This window comes from Nycticebus coucang, chromosome 14, assembly GCF_027406575.1.
Source record: "Nycticebus coucang isolate mNycCou1 chromosome 14, mNycCou1.pri, whole genome shotgun sequence".
Taxonomy (NCBI): Eukaryota; Metazoa; Chordata; class Mammalia; order Primates; family Lorisidae; genus Nycticebus; species Nycticebus coucang.
The window spans coordinates 12,000,494-12,021,078 of NC_069793.1; the positions used below are offsets into that span (position 1 = coordinate 12,000,494).

The window sequence follows — 20,585 nt, forward strand, 5'->3', positions numbered from 1 at the left end:
ATATGGGGCTGGAGCCCTACGCCCTGAGCCACAGGCACCACCCTGTCTTTATGATTTTCTTAAGGATAATTGTGATCGTTTACTTACTGTGTCTTTGAGAGTCACTGAGCCTTGAATGTAAATTACTGGGTAGTAAGATCTGAAGTTTCAGATCTTTCCAAGTCCCCTGCAGGGTATATGCTGGCATTTCCATTTTGCAGTGAAGACAACTGACTTCTAGAGAGGTTACTGGTACCTCTAAGGCCATTCAGCTAAACTGATCTGGCAGACCAGGTTTTGAACCCAGGCTGCTTTCCTTCCTCCTGGGAATGAAACGTGGTGCTCTGTAGACAGTTGTGAGTTTATCAGACATGAATGGACCCTCCTGGGATGATTCCTGCAGATGTCTCCTGGGTAGTTCCCCGGGGTGGTAGGACCACATAGTTAGGGTACTCGCATCTGCTGCTCCTGGGCATCCAGGGCAGTGAGGGAAGGTTCCAGTTACATTATGCCTGGAAAAGCAGTGAGACCTCAAGTTTCCTCTTCTTTGAAGAGGTCTGATGCCACCACCTCCTGTTTGTCTTTCAAGGCTGTTTTCACAGTGGCATAGTCCGAGCTGAGGGGGACGTGTTTTCACCTCCCAATGAGAACTGCACCGTCTGTGTCTGCCTGGTAAGCCTCACAAGATCCTCAAAGCCTCGTGGGTGTTTTCTTAACCTTTGGGGTTTTAGAGGAAGGAGAAAAGACTGGATGTTGAAGGTGAGCTTATTGAATGGAAGGGAGAGGGGCTCAGGTTGTGGATTTGGGTTAGAACCTGTAGAATTTAAAAAGGTAGGGGAAGTATAGAAGCTGAAGGTCAGGGGAGTCAGGGAGGCTTGTGCAGAGCAGAAGAGAGTCAACAGGCAAACAGGGTCCGTCTGTTTAGGAAGGGGAGGGGAAGAAGCTCCCTTGGAAACTTCCCTCCAGGGAGACTGTTTTTCTGTCCAGGCAAAATATTTGCCAACACAATAAAGGTCTCTACATTTGGGAGGCCAAGGCTCATTACCAAACTCACCTTGTTAAGAGTATTTTGCTTTAGGCAAATTCACTCCTTCAAGAAAGAAATGAATAGTTTTTTTTTACGCACATACTATGTGCAGAGGCTCCAGATGCCATCACACATATTGGATTTTGAGCACCCACTGTGTGCCAGGCCCAGGTTTGGTGCTTTTTATGTCTTTTCTCACTGAGGCTGCCGCAGTTCTTCAGGGTCATCTTTATTATCTGTCTCTAGTCTCTAGATGAAAAGATTGGGAGTTGGCAGAGTTGGAGTTTGATCTGAGGTCTGTGTAAGCCCAAAATCTAGGCTCTGTGGACCAACCCATCCTGCTGCCCTCTGGCAATGTTTAAAAGTGGCTCACACTTGTAATTCCAGCACTTTGGGAGACTTGACATGGGAGGATCACTTGAGGCCAGGAGTTTGAGACCAGACTGGGCAATATAGCCAGACGCTATTTCTAAAAAAAAAATAGAAAAATTAGCTGGGTGTGGTGGCACATGCCTGCAGTCCCAGCTTTTGAGTGACTGAGGCAAAAGGATTACTTGAGCCCAGGAGTTTGAGGTTGATGTTGTAGTGAGCTGTGATGATACCACTACATTCTAGCCTGGATAACAGAGCGCAGCCTTTCCTCTAAAACACAGGTGGCACCTGCTCTGACATTGAGAGCAGGAGCTGCAGTGTGGTCCCAGCTACTGCATGATTTCTCGAGCTTTTCCTGTGCATCAGGCAAATGCACAGCAGCTAAGGGCATTCGTGCACCATCTCATTGTATGGGATCCCTGGCAAAGCGCCGAGAGAGGCACTGATCCCAGTCTGTCTTACAGATAGAGGCTAAGACTCAAAGATGGGATGTACTTTGCCCAGAGTCTCATCAGGGGAGGAACGGACACTGGAACTCAGGTCTGGCTGACTCCAAAGTGGGGGGCTTTTATTTTCATTTATTTTTGAGACAGAGTCTCAAGCTCAAGCCCTAGTAGAGTGCCATGGTGTTGTAGTTCACAGCAACTCTTTGGCTCAAGTGACCCTCTTGCCTCAGTTTTTCTATTTTTAGTAGAGACGGGGGTCTCACTTTTGCTCAGACTGGTTTTGAACTCATGAGCTCAAGCAATCCATCTGCCTCAGCCTCCCAGAGTGCTAAGATTATAGGAGTGAGCCACTACACCTGGCCTCAACGTGGGGGCTTTTAGGTCTTAATGCCAAATGTTTCAAATTTATTTTGACACTTAATCCTTTGAATAGCCAATGCAAGCTGCTTGGTTCAAAACTCAGATATACAGGGAGGTGCCTGAAACTCTCCTCCCTGGTGGGAGCCCCCTGGCAGAGCTTCCGGGGAGTATAAGGGCAAAGCGTGCTCTGCCCTCCTCACTGGCCTGGGCTTTTTTATGAAGCAATGTGTCTTGGCAAGGGAGATGTTCTCTCTCTTTTTTTTTTTGCAGTTTCTGGCCGGGTCTGGGTTTGAACCCGCCACCTCTGGCATATGGGTCCAAGCGCCCTACCCGTTTGAGCCACAGGCACTACCCAAGGGAGATGTTCTCAACTACACCAGCATAAATGGGGAATACTGTCCCTGTGATTACGGCAGCATCTGAAGGTCTTAGCTGCCTTCCTCTAGGCAGCTTTGGTATTAGACAGTCATGTAAAATAGGGAATGGGCCCTATTCCACCCCCTGTAACCCCAGGGCTGTCTCTTACCGCCTCCTCAGGCTGGGAACGTTTCCTGTATTTCCCCTGAATGTCCCTCTGGCCTCTGTCAGGCCCCTCCCCAGTCTGATTGCTGTACTTGTGTCCCAGGTAAGTGACTCTCTAGGGACAGTTTGCTTTTCTGTGTGTGTAAGGGAGGGGTGTTCTTGAGCATGTATTAGGGTGGGGAGAATGGAGGAGAGACGAAGGAGGTTGGTTTTAGGTTTAGAAACTCAAGACAAGTGTAGCATTTCAAATTGCCTGTTTGTATCAAGTGACTACTATGTGCACACCTACTATGTGTTAGACTGTGCTCATAGCCTGGCTTCCCCCATGCCCGAGGAGGCACCTTCAACACAGGCAGGAAAGGGTTTGAGTCCATCCTTGGCATTGCTCTGTCTCTGGGGGTGGGGGGGGTCTCCCCTTAACCACTAATGAATTGGTCCTTTCTTTTTTAGTGGGATTCTTTTTCCTGGAATGGCCTTGTCACTGTCACAGATATTCCCTGCCAGCTCTGTGCCCCTTGCTGTGTGGGGCACTTGCCAGCACTTGACCTCATTAAATCCTTGTGAAGGAACACTATTCATTGCCCCATTTTGTAGATGAGAAAACTAAGGCTCAGAGAGGTCAAATCACTGCCCTAAGACACACAACCAATTAGTTATGGGGCGGAACTTGAACTTAAGTCTACCTGAATTCAAAGCTGGTATTCTTTTAAAATATGTTTTTCTTAACTTTTAAGTGTTAAAATTTTTAAAAACAAAATTATTTTTGGATAGTCCCTGTAAAGTAGGAACTATTATCAACCCCATTCTACAGATAAGAAAACTGAGGCTTGGAGAGCTCTAAGTGTCTTGCCCAAAACCTCCCACCAGTGAGTTGTATAGCTAGGATTTGAATGCAGGTGGTTCAACTAAAGGCAGATGGCCCTGGGCAGTATTTTAGGCTGTTTGTCTTCAGAGCAGAGGCTGTCACTAAATCCTCACAATTGCCACAGGGTTACATCATTCCCAGACCTTTGTCTTAGAAGTCTGGGGCTGTCACTTCTTATTTCCTCTTACTCTTAAGTTGTTTGGGCTTCCCCTGCCTTTTGGCCAAGGCCCTCATTTTACATGAAACTCATTCTCTTTTGGATTTTGTAGTGACTTGTTTTGTGCCTGCAAAACCTTTGTTTCAGGGTTTGGGGTTTGGAGGTGGAGCAGTGCTCAGGGCTCCTGGGCTGTGGAGTGTAGTGGGGGTGTTAGCTGCCCCAGGACTTCCCCACCCACTCGATCCCCTGGACCTTTAGCTGCCCTTGCCCACTGACCCTGAGCTGCTGCTCCTTTTTCTCATCTGCAGTGAGATGCTATTTCCATGGCCGGTGGTACTCGGATGGGGCTGTGTTCAGTGTGGGTGGTGACGAGTGTACCACCTGTGTCTGCCAGGTACAGTGGCAGAGGGCTGCAGGGCTTGTTGAAATGGTGGGTGACGGGGAAGGGGACTGGACACAGGACATTCCCCAGGATGGCTTGACCAGAGGGAGATGGGAAACTGGGACAATAAAGGTACTACAGGGATTCTTCAGGCCTTTCCAAGTCTCCTTAAAGTTCATTCTTTTTTTTGAGCCGGAGTCTCACTTTGTCACCTTTGGTAGAGTGCCATGGTATCAGCTCACAGCAATCTCAAACTCTTGGGCTCGAGAGTTTGATTCTCTTTCCTCAGCCTCCAAAGTAGCTGGGACTACAGGTGCCCACTACAATGCCTGGCTATTTTTTAGAGACAGGGTCTCGCTGATGCTCAGATTGGTCTTGAACTGAGCTCAAGCAGTCCACCTGAGTGCTAGGATTACAGGATTGAGCCATGGTGTCCAGTCTGAAATTCATTTTTAAGCACTGCTGTTTATAGAGCACCTACTGTGTGCTGGGAACATGGCTAACCATGAGAGGTCTGCAGTGCCCTCAGTCCAGAAACACACACTAGATGGGCCATGGGCCAGGTGACCAAGAAGCCTGAGGCCTTGGAGGGCGGGATGCTAAATGGGGACCTGGAGGATGGCAGGTACTAATCAGGTGAGGAGCCAGGGTGCTGTGCCTGGCAGGGGGCACTGTGTGGCCAAAGGGTAGAGGACTGAGGCCAGCCATTCTGGCTGGACGTGAGGCAATGGGCAGGGGTCTTCTTGGCTGGATTCCCCAGGAGCAGGGGTTTTTTGGTGGTTTACCGAGGGAGTGCTCTCTGGGAAGCCAGACCAGCAGGGGAGGCAGACCTGGGCAGGGGTGAAGGTGTGGCACCTCTGGTGGCGCCTGGGGGCCTGGCTCCTGTGCCCCAGTATGAGCTGGTCATCATAGACTCCTTTTGCTGCTCAAGGAGTGAGGGAAGTGACCATGCAGGGCCTGGAACATTTGCAGTCCTCAGTGAAGGACTGCCCTGTGCCCCCACATCCCTCTGCTCCCTGGAGACTTCTTTGTCACTTCCGCTTGAGGGGACACAGAAGGTGAAGGCAGCCTGCAGCCTCCTCTTTAGTCCTCACTTGGCCCATGGCCTTGGCTCTCTTCCAGAATGGGGAGGTACAGTGTTCCTTCATGCCATGTCCTGAGTTGGACTGTCCCCGAGAGGAGTGGTGGCTGGGCCCTGGACAGTGCTGCTTCACCTGCCGGGAGCCCACGCCCACAACAGGTGAGGCCATCCTGGGCTTGGATGCCCCGAGGAGGGAGGCTGAACTTCACCTCTGAGACTGTTAGTGTGTGTGTGCCCATGCGAGGGTGTGTGTGTCTGCATTTTGTGTATATGTCCATGTGAGTGTATGCTAGTGTGTTAGTGGTAACTGTGTAATGTATGTGAGGGTGCCTGAGTTCTGGATAGTATGTCTATGTGTGTGTGTGTGTTGTGTGTTATGACCGTGTCTGTTTTGTGTAGTATGTTGTGTGAGTGTGTGTATATACATTTGCATGAGTCATATCTGTGCGTGTGTGTTGTGTCTGTGGGATACATATGTTTGTGTATGTTTGTTTGTTTTGAGACAGATTCTCACTATGTTGCCCTTGGTACAGTGCCGTGGCGTCACAGCTCACAGCAACCTCAAACTCTTGGGCTTAAAGAGATTCTCTTGCCTCAGCCTCCCAAGTAGCTGGGACTACAGGTGCCTGCCACAACACCCGGCTATTTTTTGTGGCAGTTGTCATTGGTGTTTTAGCTGGCCAGGCCAGGTTTGAACCCGCCAGCCTCAGTGTATGTGGCTGGCGCCCTACCCGCTGAGCTCTGGGCGCCGCCTATGTGTCTGTTTGTATGCGTGTGTGAGTGGTGTCTGTGAGAGTGTATCTGTGAGTATCTGTACATGTGTATGTGTGAATGTGCCTGTGTGAGTATACATGCTTGTGTTTCTGTTGTGTCTGTGAATGTATGTGTGTGCGGGTGTATGTACGTGTACATTTGCACGAGTGTGTCTGTGTTCATGTGTGAGTGGTGTCTGTATGTCTGTGTGTGTCTCTGTGTCTGTGTGAAGTACCTGTCCTGGGGCGGTGCTATAGGTCTGGCAGGCACTTGAGCCCACTGTCTGCTCTCCCTCCCCATCCCCTGGCCAGGCTGCTCTCTCGATGACAATGGGGTTGAGTTTCCGATTGGACAGATCTGGTCGCCTGGTGACCCCTGTGAGTTATGCATCTGCCAGGTGAATGACAACCTGCTCGCCTTCAGCTGCTCTACCCGCTGCCCTGCCGCCTGCTGGAGGAGACCAAGCATCCCTGCCCCTCCAGGGGCTGGGCTACCGAGGCTGCCTCGGTCTCCCTCATGTGCCATCATGCTCCACTTTTACAGAAAGGGCCAGGATCCACTTGGTCGTGTTCTTGGTAGATGGTTCAGGACAGCGGAGCTTGGCAATCTGCTTCATGAACCGTGTGTGACACACCGTGCCTGTGCAGGGAACTGCTAGCATGAGGAGTTAGGATTCGGCATCCTCCGGGAAGGCGTTCCTGGGCATGGACAGCGCTCAGGCTATTTCTATGAAATTTCCATACTTTCTTCATGAAGGAGAATCATAGCTCAGCCAATATTCAGATTCATGAAAAAATAACAGAAAAGGCTGGGCTCTTATTTGTAATCCTAGCACTCTGGGAGGCCAAGGCAGGAGGATCTCTTGAGCTCAGGAGTTCAAGATCAGCCTGAGCAAGAGGGAGACCCCGTCTCTACTAAAAATAGAAAAACTAGCCAGGCCTGATGGCAGTACCTGTACTCCCAGCAACTTGGAGGCTGAGGCAAGAGGATCACTTGAACCCAGGAGATTGAAGTTGCTGTGAGCTACAAAGACACCACTGCACAGAGAGAGACTTTGTCTCAAAAAACAAAACAAAACAAAAAACTAAGGAAACCTTGCATGGCATTTTGGTCTTCAGAAATAGACATTTTTGGTAGAATAGTTTTCTATAAAAATAGGATTTTATTGTATTCCATAGGTTTAGGTGAGCCAGGGTTTCAGGGAAAAGCTGAGGGAATAATTTGGATGGGGTGGAGGGGCTGCCTTTGGCTGCTGCTGGAGGGGGACAGGAAGACTAGAGGACCATCAGCTCTGAATTTTCTTCTCCTTAAATATGGGAAACCTTTCCGAAGGCTCACATCACCTTTCCCAAGTGGCTGATCCTCTTTAAGGGGGACCTGCCTCCTCCCTGCTGTGTCTGGCACCCTTATGGCATGCCTTGGCCAGTTTGCAGAGTTGCCCTCTCTTTTGGGGGGTGGGAGGCAGGGACTGGTGTCACAGGTGGAGTCTTGGTGAAGGTCGTCCTTCCTTTAGGCAGATGGCTCAGTGAGCTGCAAGAGGACAGACTGTGTGGACTCCTGCCCTCACCCGATTCGGATCCCTGGACAGTGCTGCCCTGACTGTTCAGCAGGTAATTCCCTGCCCAGGCCCCCCAGGTTCCCTCACCCAGTTCACCCTGCACCAGGCTCCCCTGTGCTGAGCACTGTACAGGGCCCATCCCATGTCATTCTCACAGCAACCCCCAGGGTCAATCCCATCTTGCAGATGAAGAAACTGAGGCTCAGAGAGGCAAAGCAGTTTGCCCAAGGCAGGTCCTGTCTGGTGCTGGAGGCAGGTGAGAAGACACCCACAGTTTACGGCCCATAGGAGGGGCGACATAGGAGCTACGCCTTTGAGACCATTAGAGGACAGTGAGGGGAGATAAATGTGATACTTTATTTTTTTATAGTAATTTTTACCTTTTTTTGAGACAGAATCTCACTCTGTCATCCTGAGTAGAAGGCTGTGGAATCATAGCTCGCAGCAACCTCAAACTCCTGGGCCCAAGCAATCTTCTTGCCTCAGGCTCCTGAGTAGCTGGCATGACAGGAACCCACCATGACACCTGGCTAATTTTTCTATTTTTCATAGAGATGGGGTCTCGCTTTTGCTCAGGCTGGTCTTAAATTCCCGAGCTCAAGCAATCCACTCACTCCGGCCTCCCATGGTGCTAGGATTACGGGCGTGAGCCACTTTCCCTGGCCAATTTTTACCTTTTTCCATGACTTCAAAAATAACATTTGTTGTAGAAATACAGAAATTATAAATAAAACCAAATTGAAAAGGGCTCATTACGACTGTTAATCTTGTGGTAATGCCCTTCTCGTCTCTTTGTGACACACACACGTACACACATATGCACACACACATTTATTGATGTACCTTATATGTATTTTTTCTTATAAAACTTTCCCCCTGTTTCATCACCTGCTGTTACACTTTCCAGTATGTAATGAAATCATCATGGTGGCAGAGAAGGCATCAGGGGACATCAGAAGTCAGGGGAGCGCTGTGGGGGAACCTTCTGGGCAGGTGGGGTTTGAGGTGTGGCTGAGTGGGGAGGGGCAGAGAGGTTGCTGGGGGACGTCTGTGAGGCCCTCGCACACACCTCCTATCTGGTGAGGGGGTAGAGGAGGAATGTCCTCCCTGGGATGAGAACGCTAAAGGTAGAGACCCTGTGATCCCTTTGCTGAATCCAGTGGGGAAAAAATCAATTCCCGAATCAGATACCCAATTTAGACAAGCCTTTTGTTCCTTCCCTTGTCTCTGCCTCCCACCAGGGTGACTGCCTGGGGAGGCACGTGACCTTTGGTGTCCAGATAACTCTGACCTTTGTCCCAGTGGAGAGCCAGGTCACTGCACCTTGATGTTCACTGTGTGCTCTCTGGCAGGCTGCACCTACACAGGCAGGATCTTCTACAACAACGAGACCTTCCCGTCTGTGCTGGACCCGTGTCTGAGCTGCATCTGCCTGGTACGAACCACCCAGATCTGACCCTGGTCTCTGGAAACTCCCTGCAACTGCAATAAGTTCCTGAAACCCAGAGGCAAAAACCCAGGGACCTCCCTGAGAAGGGTCACCTGTGGCTGATGGTGAAAGTCGACTCCAGCACTGTCCAGGGCGAATCTTTAGATAGAGGCAGAGAAATATTTTTAACCCCAAATGGCACAAGTCCTCTGCTGCTGAATTACTAGCAAGTGTCTCCGAGGCTGGTTTCTTTTTTCTTTTTTTTTTTTGTGAGACAGAGCCTCAGGTTGTCACCCTGGGTAGAGTGCTGTGGCATTACAGCTCATAGCAACCTCTAACTCCTGGGCTTAAGCAATTCTCTTCCCTCAGCCTCCAAGTAGCTGGGACTACAGATGCCCACCAGAACGCCTGGCTATTTTTTGGTTACAGCCATCATTGTTGTTTGGCAGGCCTGGGCTGGATTTGAACCCGTCAGCTCTGGTGTATGTGGCTGGCACCTTAGCCGCTTGAGCTACAGGTGCCGAGCCAGGGGGCTGGCTTCTTGAGGTATAAAATGAGGCCACGGGATTCTTGCCGAGGGGACAGATGCGGTGCACACACCCAGGGCTCTGTGTGGCATCTTCTCCATATACTCATATCCTCCAGCTCTTGCTCTGTGCTGGGCCCTGTTCTTGAACTTAATGTGCATGAACTTGGTGAAACCACTGGAGAATTTTATGGGGCAGGTACCACCATCATCTCATTCTTCTAGATTAGAAGACTGAGGTGCAGAGAGACATAGTCATTTGCATAAGATGCCACAACTGGTTAATCAAAGTTCCAAGAACTGAATCCTACCCTGTTTCCCCCAAAATAAGACAGTGTCTCATTTTAAGGTGTGCTCCCAAAGATGCGCTAGGTCTTATTTTCAGGGGAATTTCAGGGAATTACCTCCTGTAAGTAGGTCTTATTTTCGGAGGATGTCTTACTTTCGGGGAAACAGGGTAGTATTTTCCAGAATGTGTTTATGCCCCTCAGGGATATTGCCTCTCAGTCTGAGAAAGTACATTAGATAGATGTATAATTTAGTACTTGGAAAATGAAAAAAAAAAATCCGTACTTCTTGTTTCACCGAACTGGTAATGCTGAATGGAGCCCCTTTACTGACTGTGTGGATATCAGCCATGCAAACCTGAAAAGCGATGTGGGCCACAGAAGATTGAGAAACTCAGGGTAAACATCCTTGTGGCCATTTACATCCACTGGGGTATTTACCCTGAGTGACCCATGGCACTGGCCCCATTTGTTCACAGCCACGTGCTATGAGGAGCTTTGGCCTCTGGGTCTTTCTTTACCTTGGGTTTTGGTCCTTACCATTCCTGTAAGGAATGTAACAGGCATCTGTTTTTGTTTGCTGCTGGGACTATAGGCACTTGCCATGATGCCTGGCTAATTTAAAAAATATTTTGAGCCAGCTGAGCGCCTATAGCTCAAGCGGCTAAGGCGCCAGCCGCATACACAAGAGCTGGTGGGTTCGAATCCAGCCCGGGCCTGCCAAACAACGACAACTACAACCAAAAAATAGCCGGGCATTGTGGCGGGTGCCCGTAGTCCCAGCTACTTGGGAGGCTGAGGCAAGAGAATTGCTTAAGCCCAGGAGTTGGAGGTTGCTGTGAGCTGTGACGCCATAGCACTCTACCCAGGGCGACAGCTTGAGGCTCTGTCTCAAAAAAAAAAACAACAACAATTTTTTTGAGCTGGGCGCAGTGGCTCATGACTATAATCCTAGCACTCTGGGAGGCCAAGATGGGTGGATAGCTTGAGCTCACGAGTTTGAGACCAGCCTGAGCAAAAGCAAGACCCCGTCTCTACTGAAAATAGAAAAACTGAGAGCGGCACCTGTGGCTTACAGGAGTAGGGCACTAGCCCCTTATACCAGAGGTGGTGGGTTCAAACCCGGCACCAGCCAAATAAAAAAGAAGAAGAAAAGAAAAACTGAGGCAATAGGAGCACTTGAGCCCAAGAATTGGAGGTTGCTATGAGCTATGACATCATGGCACTCTACTCAGGGTGACAGCTTGAGACTCTGTCTCAAAACAAAAATATTTCGTAGAAATGGGATCTGGCTATATTGTCCTGGCTGATCTCAAACTCCTGGCCTCAAGTGATCTTTCTGTCTCGGCCTCCCAAAGTGCTGGGATTATGGGCATGAGCCTCTGCACCTGGCCCACAGGCACTTGTTGACAGATGAACTCTGTGGAAAAGGCCAGACCCTTGCCTTTGTGGAGCCTGCATTCTGGTGGGAAGATGGACTCTGAGAAAATGCCACCCTGCCATACACTCCTTCCACGACATGGGTTGCTTTGATGGGCACTCAGTGGCTATCTGAGCATCTCAGCAACTCCTCTGAACAAAGGACCTTGTGCATTTTCTGTGTCCTGCAGCTGGGCTCAGTGGCCTGTTCACCTGTGGACTGCCCCATCACCTGTACCTATCCTTTCCACCCTGACGGGGAGTGCTGCCCTGTGTGCCGAGGTGAGTGGGACCCAGCGCCCCATCCAAGGCCCCAGGTAGGTCTTGGCTCTCATGGGCCCTGTCTCCTCTGCCTCTGCAGACTGCAACTACGAGGGGAGGAAGGTAGTGAATGGCCAGGTGTTCACCTTGGATGATGAGCCCTGTACCCGGTGCACGTGCCAGGTGAGCTGGGCCTGGGAACCCAGGAGCTGCCGGGCCTGGGAACCCAGGAGCTGCCCGGCCAGGGAGCTGCTTCTTGCCTTTTGTCCATTTGCGAAACGTGGAGCCCCTTAGCCAATGTAAGTCTGCCCTCCTCCTGCCATTCTTCACCTTAAAAAAAAAAAGTATAATTTCCATTTTATTTTTTGCCAGAGGATAGTTTTTCTTCAGTCCTTAGGGACTCAGCTTACATGGGCTTTGGCAGAGGTCGTGGGACAGCGCCCACAGGTCTAAATGGGGTGGGGGTGTTAGGTCTTTGCTGGCTTCCAGAGATCAATTCCTGACGACCTTGCTGTGAACAAGGCAACTCCTGCATTAACGCAGCTTCACATACAGCTTGGGAAGTACGTGGACGTTGAGGACATTCGCTTCAGAAATGTCCCTGACAGCTGCATCCCCACCTGTGTTTTGAACGATTAACATCTTAATAGCCTTGTCCTTGGGCGCACATTAGGTGTAGTTTATGCAGCGAATAGGCTGTACATGACTATGGCCCTTTTGGACATGACCATTGTTCCTTCTTTTCTTTGTTATCTTGGAAGCAAGGAATTGAAAGACTGATTTTTTTCTTTTTACTTTAATTAACTGCCAGAATACCTTTGCTTTTGAGCATCTCCTACCTTTTTATGGAAGTCCAGATGGAGAAGTGGTTTCCTCACGGCAGCCCTGCTGTGGTTGGCTTAATGTGTTCTCCAGGCGAGGACCCAGACACTGCAGCCTCTCTTTGCCCTGGGATCTTTTTGTGGGTTCTGCTGCTGGTGCAAGAGTCCCTTGAAGACACTGCCTGGGGCAGGCAAGAGGCTCAGGGCTTCCTCATGGATGTCCTTCTGCTTTCCCAGCTGGGAGAGGTGAGCTGTGAGAATGTCTCCTGCCAGCAGGCTTGTGCCGACCCCTCCCGGCTCCCTGGGGACTGCTGCTCCACCTGCCCAGGTAAGCAGGTCTCTGGGTCCTGTAGTTTCACCGACAGCCTCTTCTGCTTCACTCTTCTTCCCAGAAGCATAGAACTTGTAAAGAACTGTATGTGAGAGTCCTTTATAAGTCCTTAACCCCAGGCTCAGAGAGGAAAGTAGCTTGCTCGAGGTCGCATAGCCATGGTGGGGCTTGGGGATGCTCAGCCAGTGCTCATAAAGCCACGTCAGGATGTCCCGCCTGACGTTTGTTTATTTACTGTTCCTTTTTCTTCCTCATTACCTCCTTCCTTAATCTATTCCTCTGCTTTCTTATTTCTTATTTATTTTTTGAGACAGAGTCTTATTTTGTCACCTTTGGTAGAATGCTGTGGTATCATAGCTCACAGCAACCTCAAACTCTTGGGCTCAAGTGATCCTCTTGCCTCAACCTCCCAAGTAGCTGTGACTACAGGCACCTGCCACAATGTTCAGCTAGTTCTCTTTCTTTCTTTCTTCTTCTTTTCTTTCTTATGGGGGCTCTCTCTTCCTCAGGCTGGTCTCAAACTCCTGAGCTCAGGCTATCCACCTACCTTGGCCTCCCAGAGTGCTGGGATTACAGGTGTGAGCCACTGCACCTGGCCTAGGTGGAGGGGCCAGCCCCCACGCAACCCATGGGTATCCCCAATGCTTGGCAGTGATGAGAGAATGAAAGAAATAAAGGCAAGAGACAAAGTAAGATTTAAAAAGAGTAGGCTAAGGGACCATCACCACCCAATGTGAGTAAGGGCTAAGGCCCTTTGTTTTGGGTTGACTCAGTATTTATGACATACATTATCTTCAAATCAGCAAATGAATAGTCATGAAAGAAAACAAAAACGGCACTAGGTATCATTCTTAGTGTACTTACAATTTCAGCTAAGCTACTTTTTAACTTTTGTAACTACTCCACTCTAAGTAATTTATAAACTAAGGTACTGGGATGCAGTTCATGGATTAAGGAACAAGACTTAGAAGCAGGATATGAGAGCTGACATTGGGTTTGACTACGCACACAGTTTCCAGGTGAGGCAATTAGGTCTCCCGGTCCCTGCAGGCAGACAGGCCAAAGCCACACCCCTATTGGGAGCTGGGGAGAAAGCAGTTGTTCCTCTTAACTCAAACCCAAGAGGTTGTTCCTCTTTTACGGAGAGCCTGTTACTTGCGTTGTTCCCAACACATCTAGCAACTGCTCATTGCCCCTAGAGACCTTTGTGTAGACTATAGGGGAAAGGTCAGGCCTCAGCAAGACATTTCTTGTCCTTTTTTCCAAGGCCTGTGCTGCTGCCGTTCAGCAGACTTTTGGGGTTCCTGATACGCATTGTGGTCTCCCTATGGTACAGACTTTCTTCAGAATCCGCATCTTCTGTCTGTCCTTTATCCCTTTTCTCACAATCTGCATCCCCTAACTAATCCTCTTCAATTAAAACATTTCATAAAAATCCAATTTATGTGGGTACCTCAAGAGGGTGCCCTCCTCTGTCTCTGCTTCCTCGACCTTGTCCCCCTACGTTTCCAGCCACCCCCAGGTTCAGTGGTTTTAGATTCCATGTATAAAACAGACCACGCAATACTTTGTCTTTCTGTGCCTGGTTTATTTCACTTTGTATAATATTCTTTAATTCCATCCATGTTGTCACAAAGGACAGGATTTCCTTCTTTTTAAAGGCTGAATAGTATTCCATTGTATCTGTATGTAACCTATATTCTTTTTTTTTTTTTTTTGCTGTTTTTGGCCAAGGTTGGGCTTGAACCCGCCACCTCCGGCATATGGGGCCGGCACCCTATTCCTTTGAGCCACAGGTGCCACCCTAACCTATATTCTTTATCCACCCATCTGCTGATGGACACACAGGCTGATACCATGGCTTGGCTATTGTGAATAGTGCTGCAGTGAGCGTGGGAGTGCTGATATCTCAACACACTGATTTTTAAATCTTTTGGGTAATATCCAGAATTGGGATTGCTGGATCTATTTTATGTTTTCTAAACTTCTAGGAAGACAGGGAGTTTTTTTTTTTTGTCAGTTATTTGTGGCCTAGATTTCCTCTTGTATAAAATATCTGTTTAACTCCTATGCCTTTTTTTTTTTTTTTTAAAGAGGCAGGGTCTCACTCTGTTACCTAGCCTGGAGTGCAGGGGCATCATCATAGTTCACTTCAGTCTAGAACTCCTCGGCTCAAGCAGTCCTCCCACGTCAGCCTCCTGAGTAGCTGGGACTATCAGTGTGCCAATACCATGCTTGGCTAATTTTTATATTTTTTTAGAGATGGGATGTCACTATGTTGTCCAAGCTAGTCTTAAACTACTGGCTTCAGGCAATCCTCCCGCATCAGCCTTCCAGAGTTTGGATATTACAGGTGTGAGCCACTGTGCCTGGCCTTCTTTGCCTTTTTGAAGACTATCTCCTGTTTGTAGGGCAGTTCTTCAGATTGGTGTGTGATGAGCTACTTACTCTTACTGGTAGGACTGGGAGCATCCAGCCATCCACTGAGCCTATGAATTCACTATGTTGGCAACACTGAGTACTTTAAAGATTTTTACTTTGTTTTAAACACCGTAAATGCCTCTGGAAACTGATCTTCCCCTGGCTTTCTAGAGACTAATTGCTGGCTAATGTACCAGGCAGTGTACTGAGCCTTCTCCCTGTATTACTTCATTTAAGTGCTCATGAGAATATCTGGGCATTGTGGCTTGGCACCCATATTTCAGTGGTTAGGGTGCCAACCACATACACTGGCGGGTTTGTTCCCGGCCTGAGCCTGCTAAAAAACAACAATGACAACTACAACAAAAAAATAGCTGGGCGTTGTGGTGGGTGCCCATAGTCCCAGCTATTTGGGAGGCTGAGGCAAGAGAATCGCTTGAGCCCAGGAGTCTGAGGTTGCTATGTGTTGTGACACCACAGCACTCTACCGAGGGTGACATAATGAGACTCTGTCTCAAAAAAATAAATAAATAAATAAAAAAGAATATCTGAATATTGCTACTGTATTATCTCCATTTTGCAGATAGGGAAATGGAGGCTCAGAGAAGATTAAGTTTCTAGTTGGCGGTGTTGGACTCGAGCCTAATTCTCTCTCATTCCTTATCCTGTGCTCTTTCCCACTGCACGCCTGCCTCTAGATGGGGAAACTGAGGCCCAAAGAGGTGAGCTACAGAGCCCAGCTCCTTCTGGAGCACCCTGCCTGGGCTACGTTTGCCACATACTTTTTGCTTTAAGGAAAAACAACTTGTTATTGAAATAGAATATGAATTGTTCTCTTTTGGTGTTTTTTTTTAAAAAGTAGAACAGTTTCCTTGATGCAATTCATACACTGTGCAATTCACACATGGCAAGTCTGTGTTTCAGTGGTTTTTAGCATATTCATCGGTATACAACCATCCTCTTGATGATTTTTTAAGGTATTCTAAGTTTTTTTTGTTTGTTTGTTTTTGTTTTTGAGACAGCGTCCCATTATGTCACCCTCGGTAGAGTGCCGTGGCGTCACAGCTCACAGCAACCTCAAACTCTTGGGCTTAAGTGATTCTCTTGCCTCAGCCTCCCAAGTAGCTGGCACTACAGGTGCCCACCACAACACCCGGCTGTATTTTTTGCAGTTGTCATTGTTGTTTTAGCTGGCCCTGGCTGGGCTCAAAACCGCCAACTTCGGTGTATGTGGCTGGTGCCATAACCACTGTGCTATGGGAGCCCAGCCTATTCCAGTTTTCTTTTTATGTGCTTGACAACATCTATCTCTTCCTTGATCACACCTTCAATGTTCTTTTTCCTTTTGCTTCTTTATTCCTCCTCTTCTTCTTGCTGGGCTTCCTCTTTCCCTTACAAATGGTTCCCAACTTACTGAGGCTTGGACCCAAATGAATTTTCGGCTTTATGATGATGTGAAGCTGTCTGTACTTTGAATCTTTGAATTTTGATCTTTTTCCCGGGCTAATGATACGTGTACATGAGCTACTCAACACTTTATTATAACGTAGGGTTTGTGTCTGATGATTGGCCTGACTGCATGTGGACCCGAGTGTTCTGAGCACATTGAAGGTGGGCGGGCTAAGCCGTGATGTTTGGTAGGTTAGGTGTGGTAAGTGCATTTTTGATTTATGACAGATTTGTTGGGACATAGTCTTGTTGGAAGTCAAGGGGCATGTGTATTTTTTTTCCCACATTATGATATGCCAGGCTCTACAGTGACGCTTTAAACAAATTTTCTTTCTTTTTTGGGGGGGGACAGAGTCTCATTTTGTCACCCTTGGTAGAGTGCCATGGCGTCACAGCTCACAGCAACCTCCAGCTCTTAGGCTTAGGTGATTCTCTTGTCTCAGCCTCCCGGGTAGCTGGGACTACAGGTGCCTGCCACAACGCCCGGCTATTTTTTGGTTGCAGTTTGGCTGGGGCCGGGTGGGCCGGCGCCCTACTCACTGAGCCACAGGCTCTGCCCTAAACAAATTTTCTTTAAATAGACTTTTTTTTAGAATAGTTTTAGTTTCATAGTAAAATCGAGTGGAAAGTGCAGAGAGTTCTCATCTGTCCCTGACTCCACACAGGGACTCCTCCTCCCCATTATCAATACCCCACCCCAGCGTGGCATATTTGTTATAATTTGGAAGCCTATAGTGACGTGTCATTAACGGCCAAAGTCTGGAACTCCTGGGCTCAGCTCCTAGTTTACATTGGAGTTTAGACTGAGATTCTCCATGTACCCTTTCATTCAGACTCAGCCCTCCCCCCTTTTTTTTCTACACACGGGACTCTGAGAATCCGTCCTTATTCTTACGCCCATTTTACGGAGGAGGAAACAGAGGCCCAGGGGAGTTACGTGCCTTGTACAAGGTCACAGAGTGAACTGCCTCCCTTTGTTCATGGTTCCTTTTCAGTCTTCTCCCCTGACAGCGGAAGCTGGCTGGTCCTGACCAGGTGTGCTGAGGCCCCTCTGAGGACAGGGTTTAGGTGTCTGTCCCCAGCCCTGCTTGTCCCACCTCAGCCACTGGAGAGAACCATGGTGTATCCTATTTCCCTCTCCTCTCTAGATTCTCCATTTCCTCTGGAAGAAGGGCAAGGGCTGTCCCCTTCTGGAGATGTGGAATTCAGCAAAGTTGCTCGGAGCCCCCGTGGAGATGCTAAGGCCCCTGTCAACTGTAGCTCCTGCCCCAGGCCTCTGTCAGCATCACCCCTTAGGCCAATGCTCCATCTTCTCCAGGTCCTCTTAAGAAGAAACTTGTCTAATACGCAAACTTTACCTACAGGCCCCACACGGGCTCAGGCCTCACCCTCATCCACTTTGGGGCCAGGGGCCACTTTCCCAGGGGAGCCAAGGGCTACCCAGTTTTCTCAACTCCCACCAGGGCCTTCGACCCCTTCAGGAGCCTCCACTCTACCTCCAGCCTCTCCGGGGGCTCCTCAGCCACCTTCTGTGACTCCGAAGGGCTCCTCTTCAGACTCTGGGCCCCAGATAGCATCCAGGTGGCCTTCTCTGCCTGCCACCCTCCTGACTGAAGCTTCAGCACTTTCCACGACGGACCCCACCCCATCAGAGACCCCCATCACCCTCCTCAGGTCTCATACCTCTCCTACCACCTCCAGCCTTTCTTCGGCCCTTGCTGCCACCGCCCATCCTGGCCCCTGGCGGCCCTCAGCAGGGACCTCAAAGGGGGAAGAGTCCACTGAGTAAGCAGGTCACCATGCCTGGGAGACTCTGGACAGAAGAGACTCTGCCAGTGGCCTGGCATGTGCAGGCAGCCCCTGCCTAGATGTACTTGTACAGGGCTCCTGGTGGGGACGGAAGACCCCAGCTGGATGTGACCTTGTTCCTGAGGAGTGTTGGGAAGGTGCTGAAAGAATTAAGCAAATGGTGCTCTCCACTGTCAGCATCTTACCCGGACCACATGCTGGCTCATCTTTAGAGAAAATTCAAGGCTGCCAAGCTCTCTTCTGGAGGAAGAGGAGCAGATAGGGCTGGGATTCTACTGGGACTCTGCTGCCAGTCCTCATATGTCCTCTACTGAGGTTTCCTGATTAAAGCTTGTCTCAGTTTCCCCAGGTTGTCCTGCTCATTCCCTTCTAACCCGGGGAAGGTGGGACACCTACCCCAAAACCACAGGTGGTAAATGAGCCCACACCCTAACCCTCTGCTTGGGAGAGAAGTGGGCATCAAACTGGGGCTGGACTGGGCTGGGGAGGAGTCTTGTGTAAGTGCCTGGTGGCTTTACAGGAGGCTGCTTCTGAAGGCAGAAGGGAAAAGATGATGGAGTGGGCTTTGCAGATTGGGCTCCCTGGGAAGGAGCCTCTGGGAGGATAGCGCAGGCAGAGGCTCTCCTAGGATGCGTTCCTGGCATGAACACCTGTGGGCAGGAGAGGGGAGCAGGAGGCCGGTGGGAGGGCCAGTGGGCTGTGGTGTGGTCCCGGAGCCCTAGGCAGCACTGCTGGTTGCTGTGACGCTAGGATGGGTCTTCAGAGTCATCCTATGTTGGGGTCAGGGCACAGGGCTTCGTACCAGCGTGCTGACCAGTAGTTCTTTCTGGGCCTCCCCAGGAGGGGATCTGAGCTTGGGAAAGGCAGCTCTGCCAGCCAGGTCTGGCCCCTCTGAGGGTTGATGCTGAGAGCTGCCAGCCAACAACCTTCTTAGCAGCTGGGGGAGGGGGACCTGGGCACTGCAGTACAGTTCATTGCCGGGGTGAGGTGAAACGGGGCTGGAACACAGCTACGCTGTTGCTGAGTCATCACTTGCTACCACTGAAACTGTTGGAGGCTGCAGACTAAGCTGCAGCCCTAGGGCACCACCACACCTGTATGCGAGGGCCACCCACCTCTTGGCCCTTCTCTGACCTGCTGTCACCCTGCGTTCCAGGGTGAGGGGTCTGCTGGATGCTTGCTGCTGGCTGCAGAGGCCATCTGGGGTCCCCAGCCCAGATGCCTGATCTGAGTATAGTGGCAGGAATAATGAACTTGGGAGTTAGGAGCATGAAAATGAAAGAGTTAAGACAGGCAAAGGCCTGAGAGACTGACCATTTTGTTCAGTAAGACATAAACGGTGATCCAGGGTTTGGCCTGGGGTCTGTGGAGCTAGTCAACTGCTGAGTAGCTGTGAGGTCTCATGTCTCTGCTCCCTCATCTGGAAAAATGGGGATAAAACCAGCCCTGCCTTAAGGAATTGTGATGATGATGGGCAGTTATGCTTCTGTAAGTCTCGGTGGTCTGTACTTGTGACCCTGTGGCCTCTGAGCTTGCTGCAGCCCACCCAGCTTCACGATGTCGCCCCAGACCCCATTTCAGGATGAGAGTGCAGAATGCTTGCTGCTCCAACATTGCAACTTCTCAAACAAGCCCAGCTGTCAGAACAGTAGTGGCTGAAAATCAGTGCCAGTTTTTTCATTTTTATTCCTCTACTCAGTAAATCCCCATGTAATTTAAATTTTGACTCAAGTCTTCCCTGCCCCCATAAGACTCAAGTCAAGGATGTTCATTTTGAATATTAAATAAAAGGCAAGGGATGGGTGGGTGGGCAGCAAGAACAGCTGTAAACCTTTTCCCCAAGTAGGTCCAAGTATAAAAACATGCTTATCTGGGCCAGGTGCAGTGGCTCATGCCTATAATCCTAATAATTTGAGAGGCTGAAATGGGAGGATTGCTTGAGGCCAGATGTTTGAGACCAGCCTGAGCAACATAGCAAGACCTCTATCTCTACAAAAAAGGAAAACTTAGCCAAGCACGGTGGTGGGTATCTGTAGTCTCAGCTGCTTGGAAGGCTGAGGCAGGAGGATTGCTTAAGCCCAGGAACTTGAGGCTACAGTGAGCTATCATGATGCCACTGCACTCCAGTGTGGATGACAAAGCGCGACCCTCTCTCAAATAAAGAAAGAAATAAAAGCTTATCTGGGCCATCACCCAGCCCCAGTATTACAGCTGAGACAGCAGAGGCCCAGAGAGGTTTGGAGAGTGCTCTAAGGTTGCACAGGTTATGGCAGCAGAGGTGGGAAGAAAGCCTCATTCTGACTCCCAGTCCTGGCTTTTTTCCTTCACAT

At 49.6% G+C, this 20,585-nt stretch overlaps 1 protein-coding gene across 16 annotated transcripts in view; it reads left to right on the plus strand.

Annotated features, from left to right (window-relative positions):
* VWCE (von Willebrand factor C and EGF domains) overlaps positions 1-20,585 on the plus strand; it is a 53,084-nt gene that overhangs the window by 13,940 nt on the left and 18,559 nt on the right. The window contains exons 10-21 of one of the 16 annotated variants that reach the window (XR_008374219.1): positions 569-651; positions 2,722-2,809; positions 4,037-4,122; positions 5,233-5,350; positions 6,256-6,341; positions 7,458-7,554; positions 7,660-7,758; positions 8,855-8,937; positions 11,355-11,445; positions 11,525-11,607; positions 12,340-12,573; positions 17,910-18,034. Coding sequence is in view for 12 of the 16 variants with exons in the window: in XM_053561500.1 (XP_053417475.1) it covers positions 569-651; positions 2,722-2,809; positions 4,037-4,122; positions 5,233-5,350; positions 6,256-6,341; positions 7,458-7,554; positions 7,660-7,758; positions 8,855-8,937; positions 11,355-11,445; positions 11,525-11,607; positions 12,483-12,573; positions 17,595-18,235 (1,646 nt within the window). In the remaining 4 variants the exon portion in view is untranslated. Of the gene's footprint in view, positions 1-568; positions 652-2,721; positions 2,810-4,036; positions 4,123-5,232; positions 5,351-6,255; positions 6,342-7,457; positions 7,555-7,659; positions 7,759-8,854; positions 8,938-11,354; positions 11,446-11,524; positions 11,724-12,235; positions 12,574-13,843; positions 18,600-20,585 lie in introns of those variants that run through there. The other 15 variants (XR_008374220.1, XR_008374218.1, XR_008374221.1 and 12 more) reach the window with 15 other exon arrangements.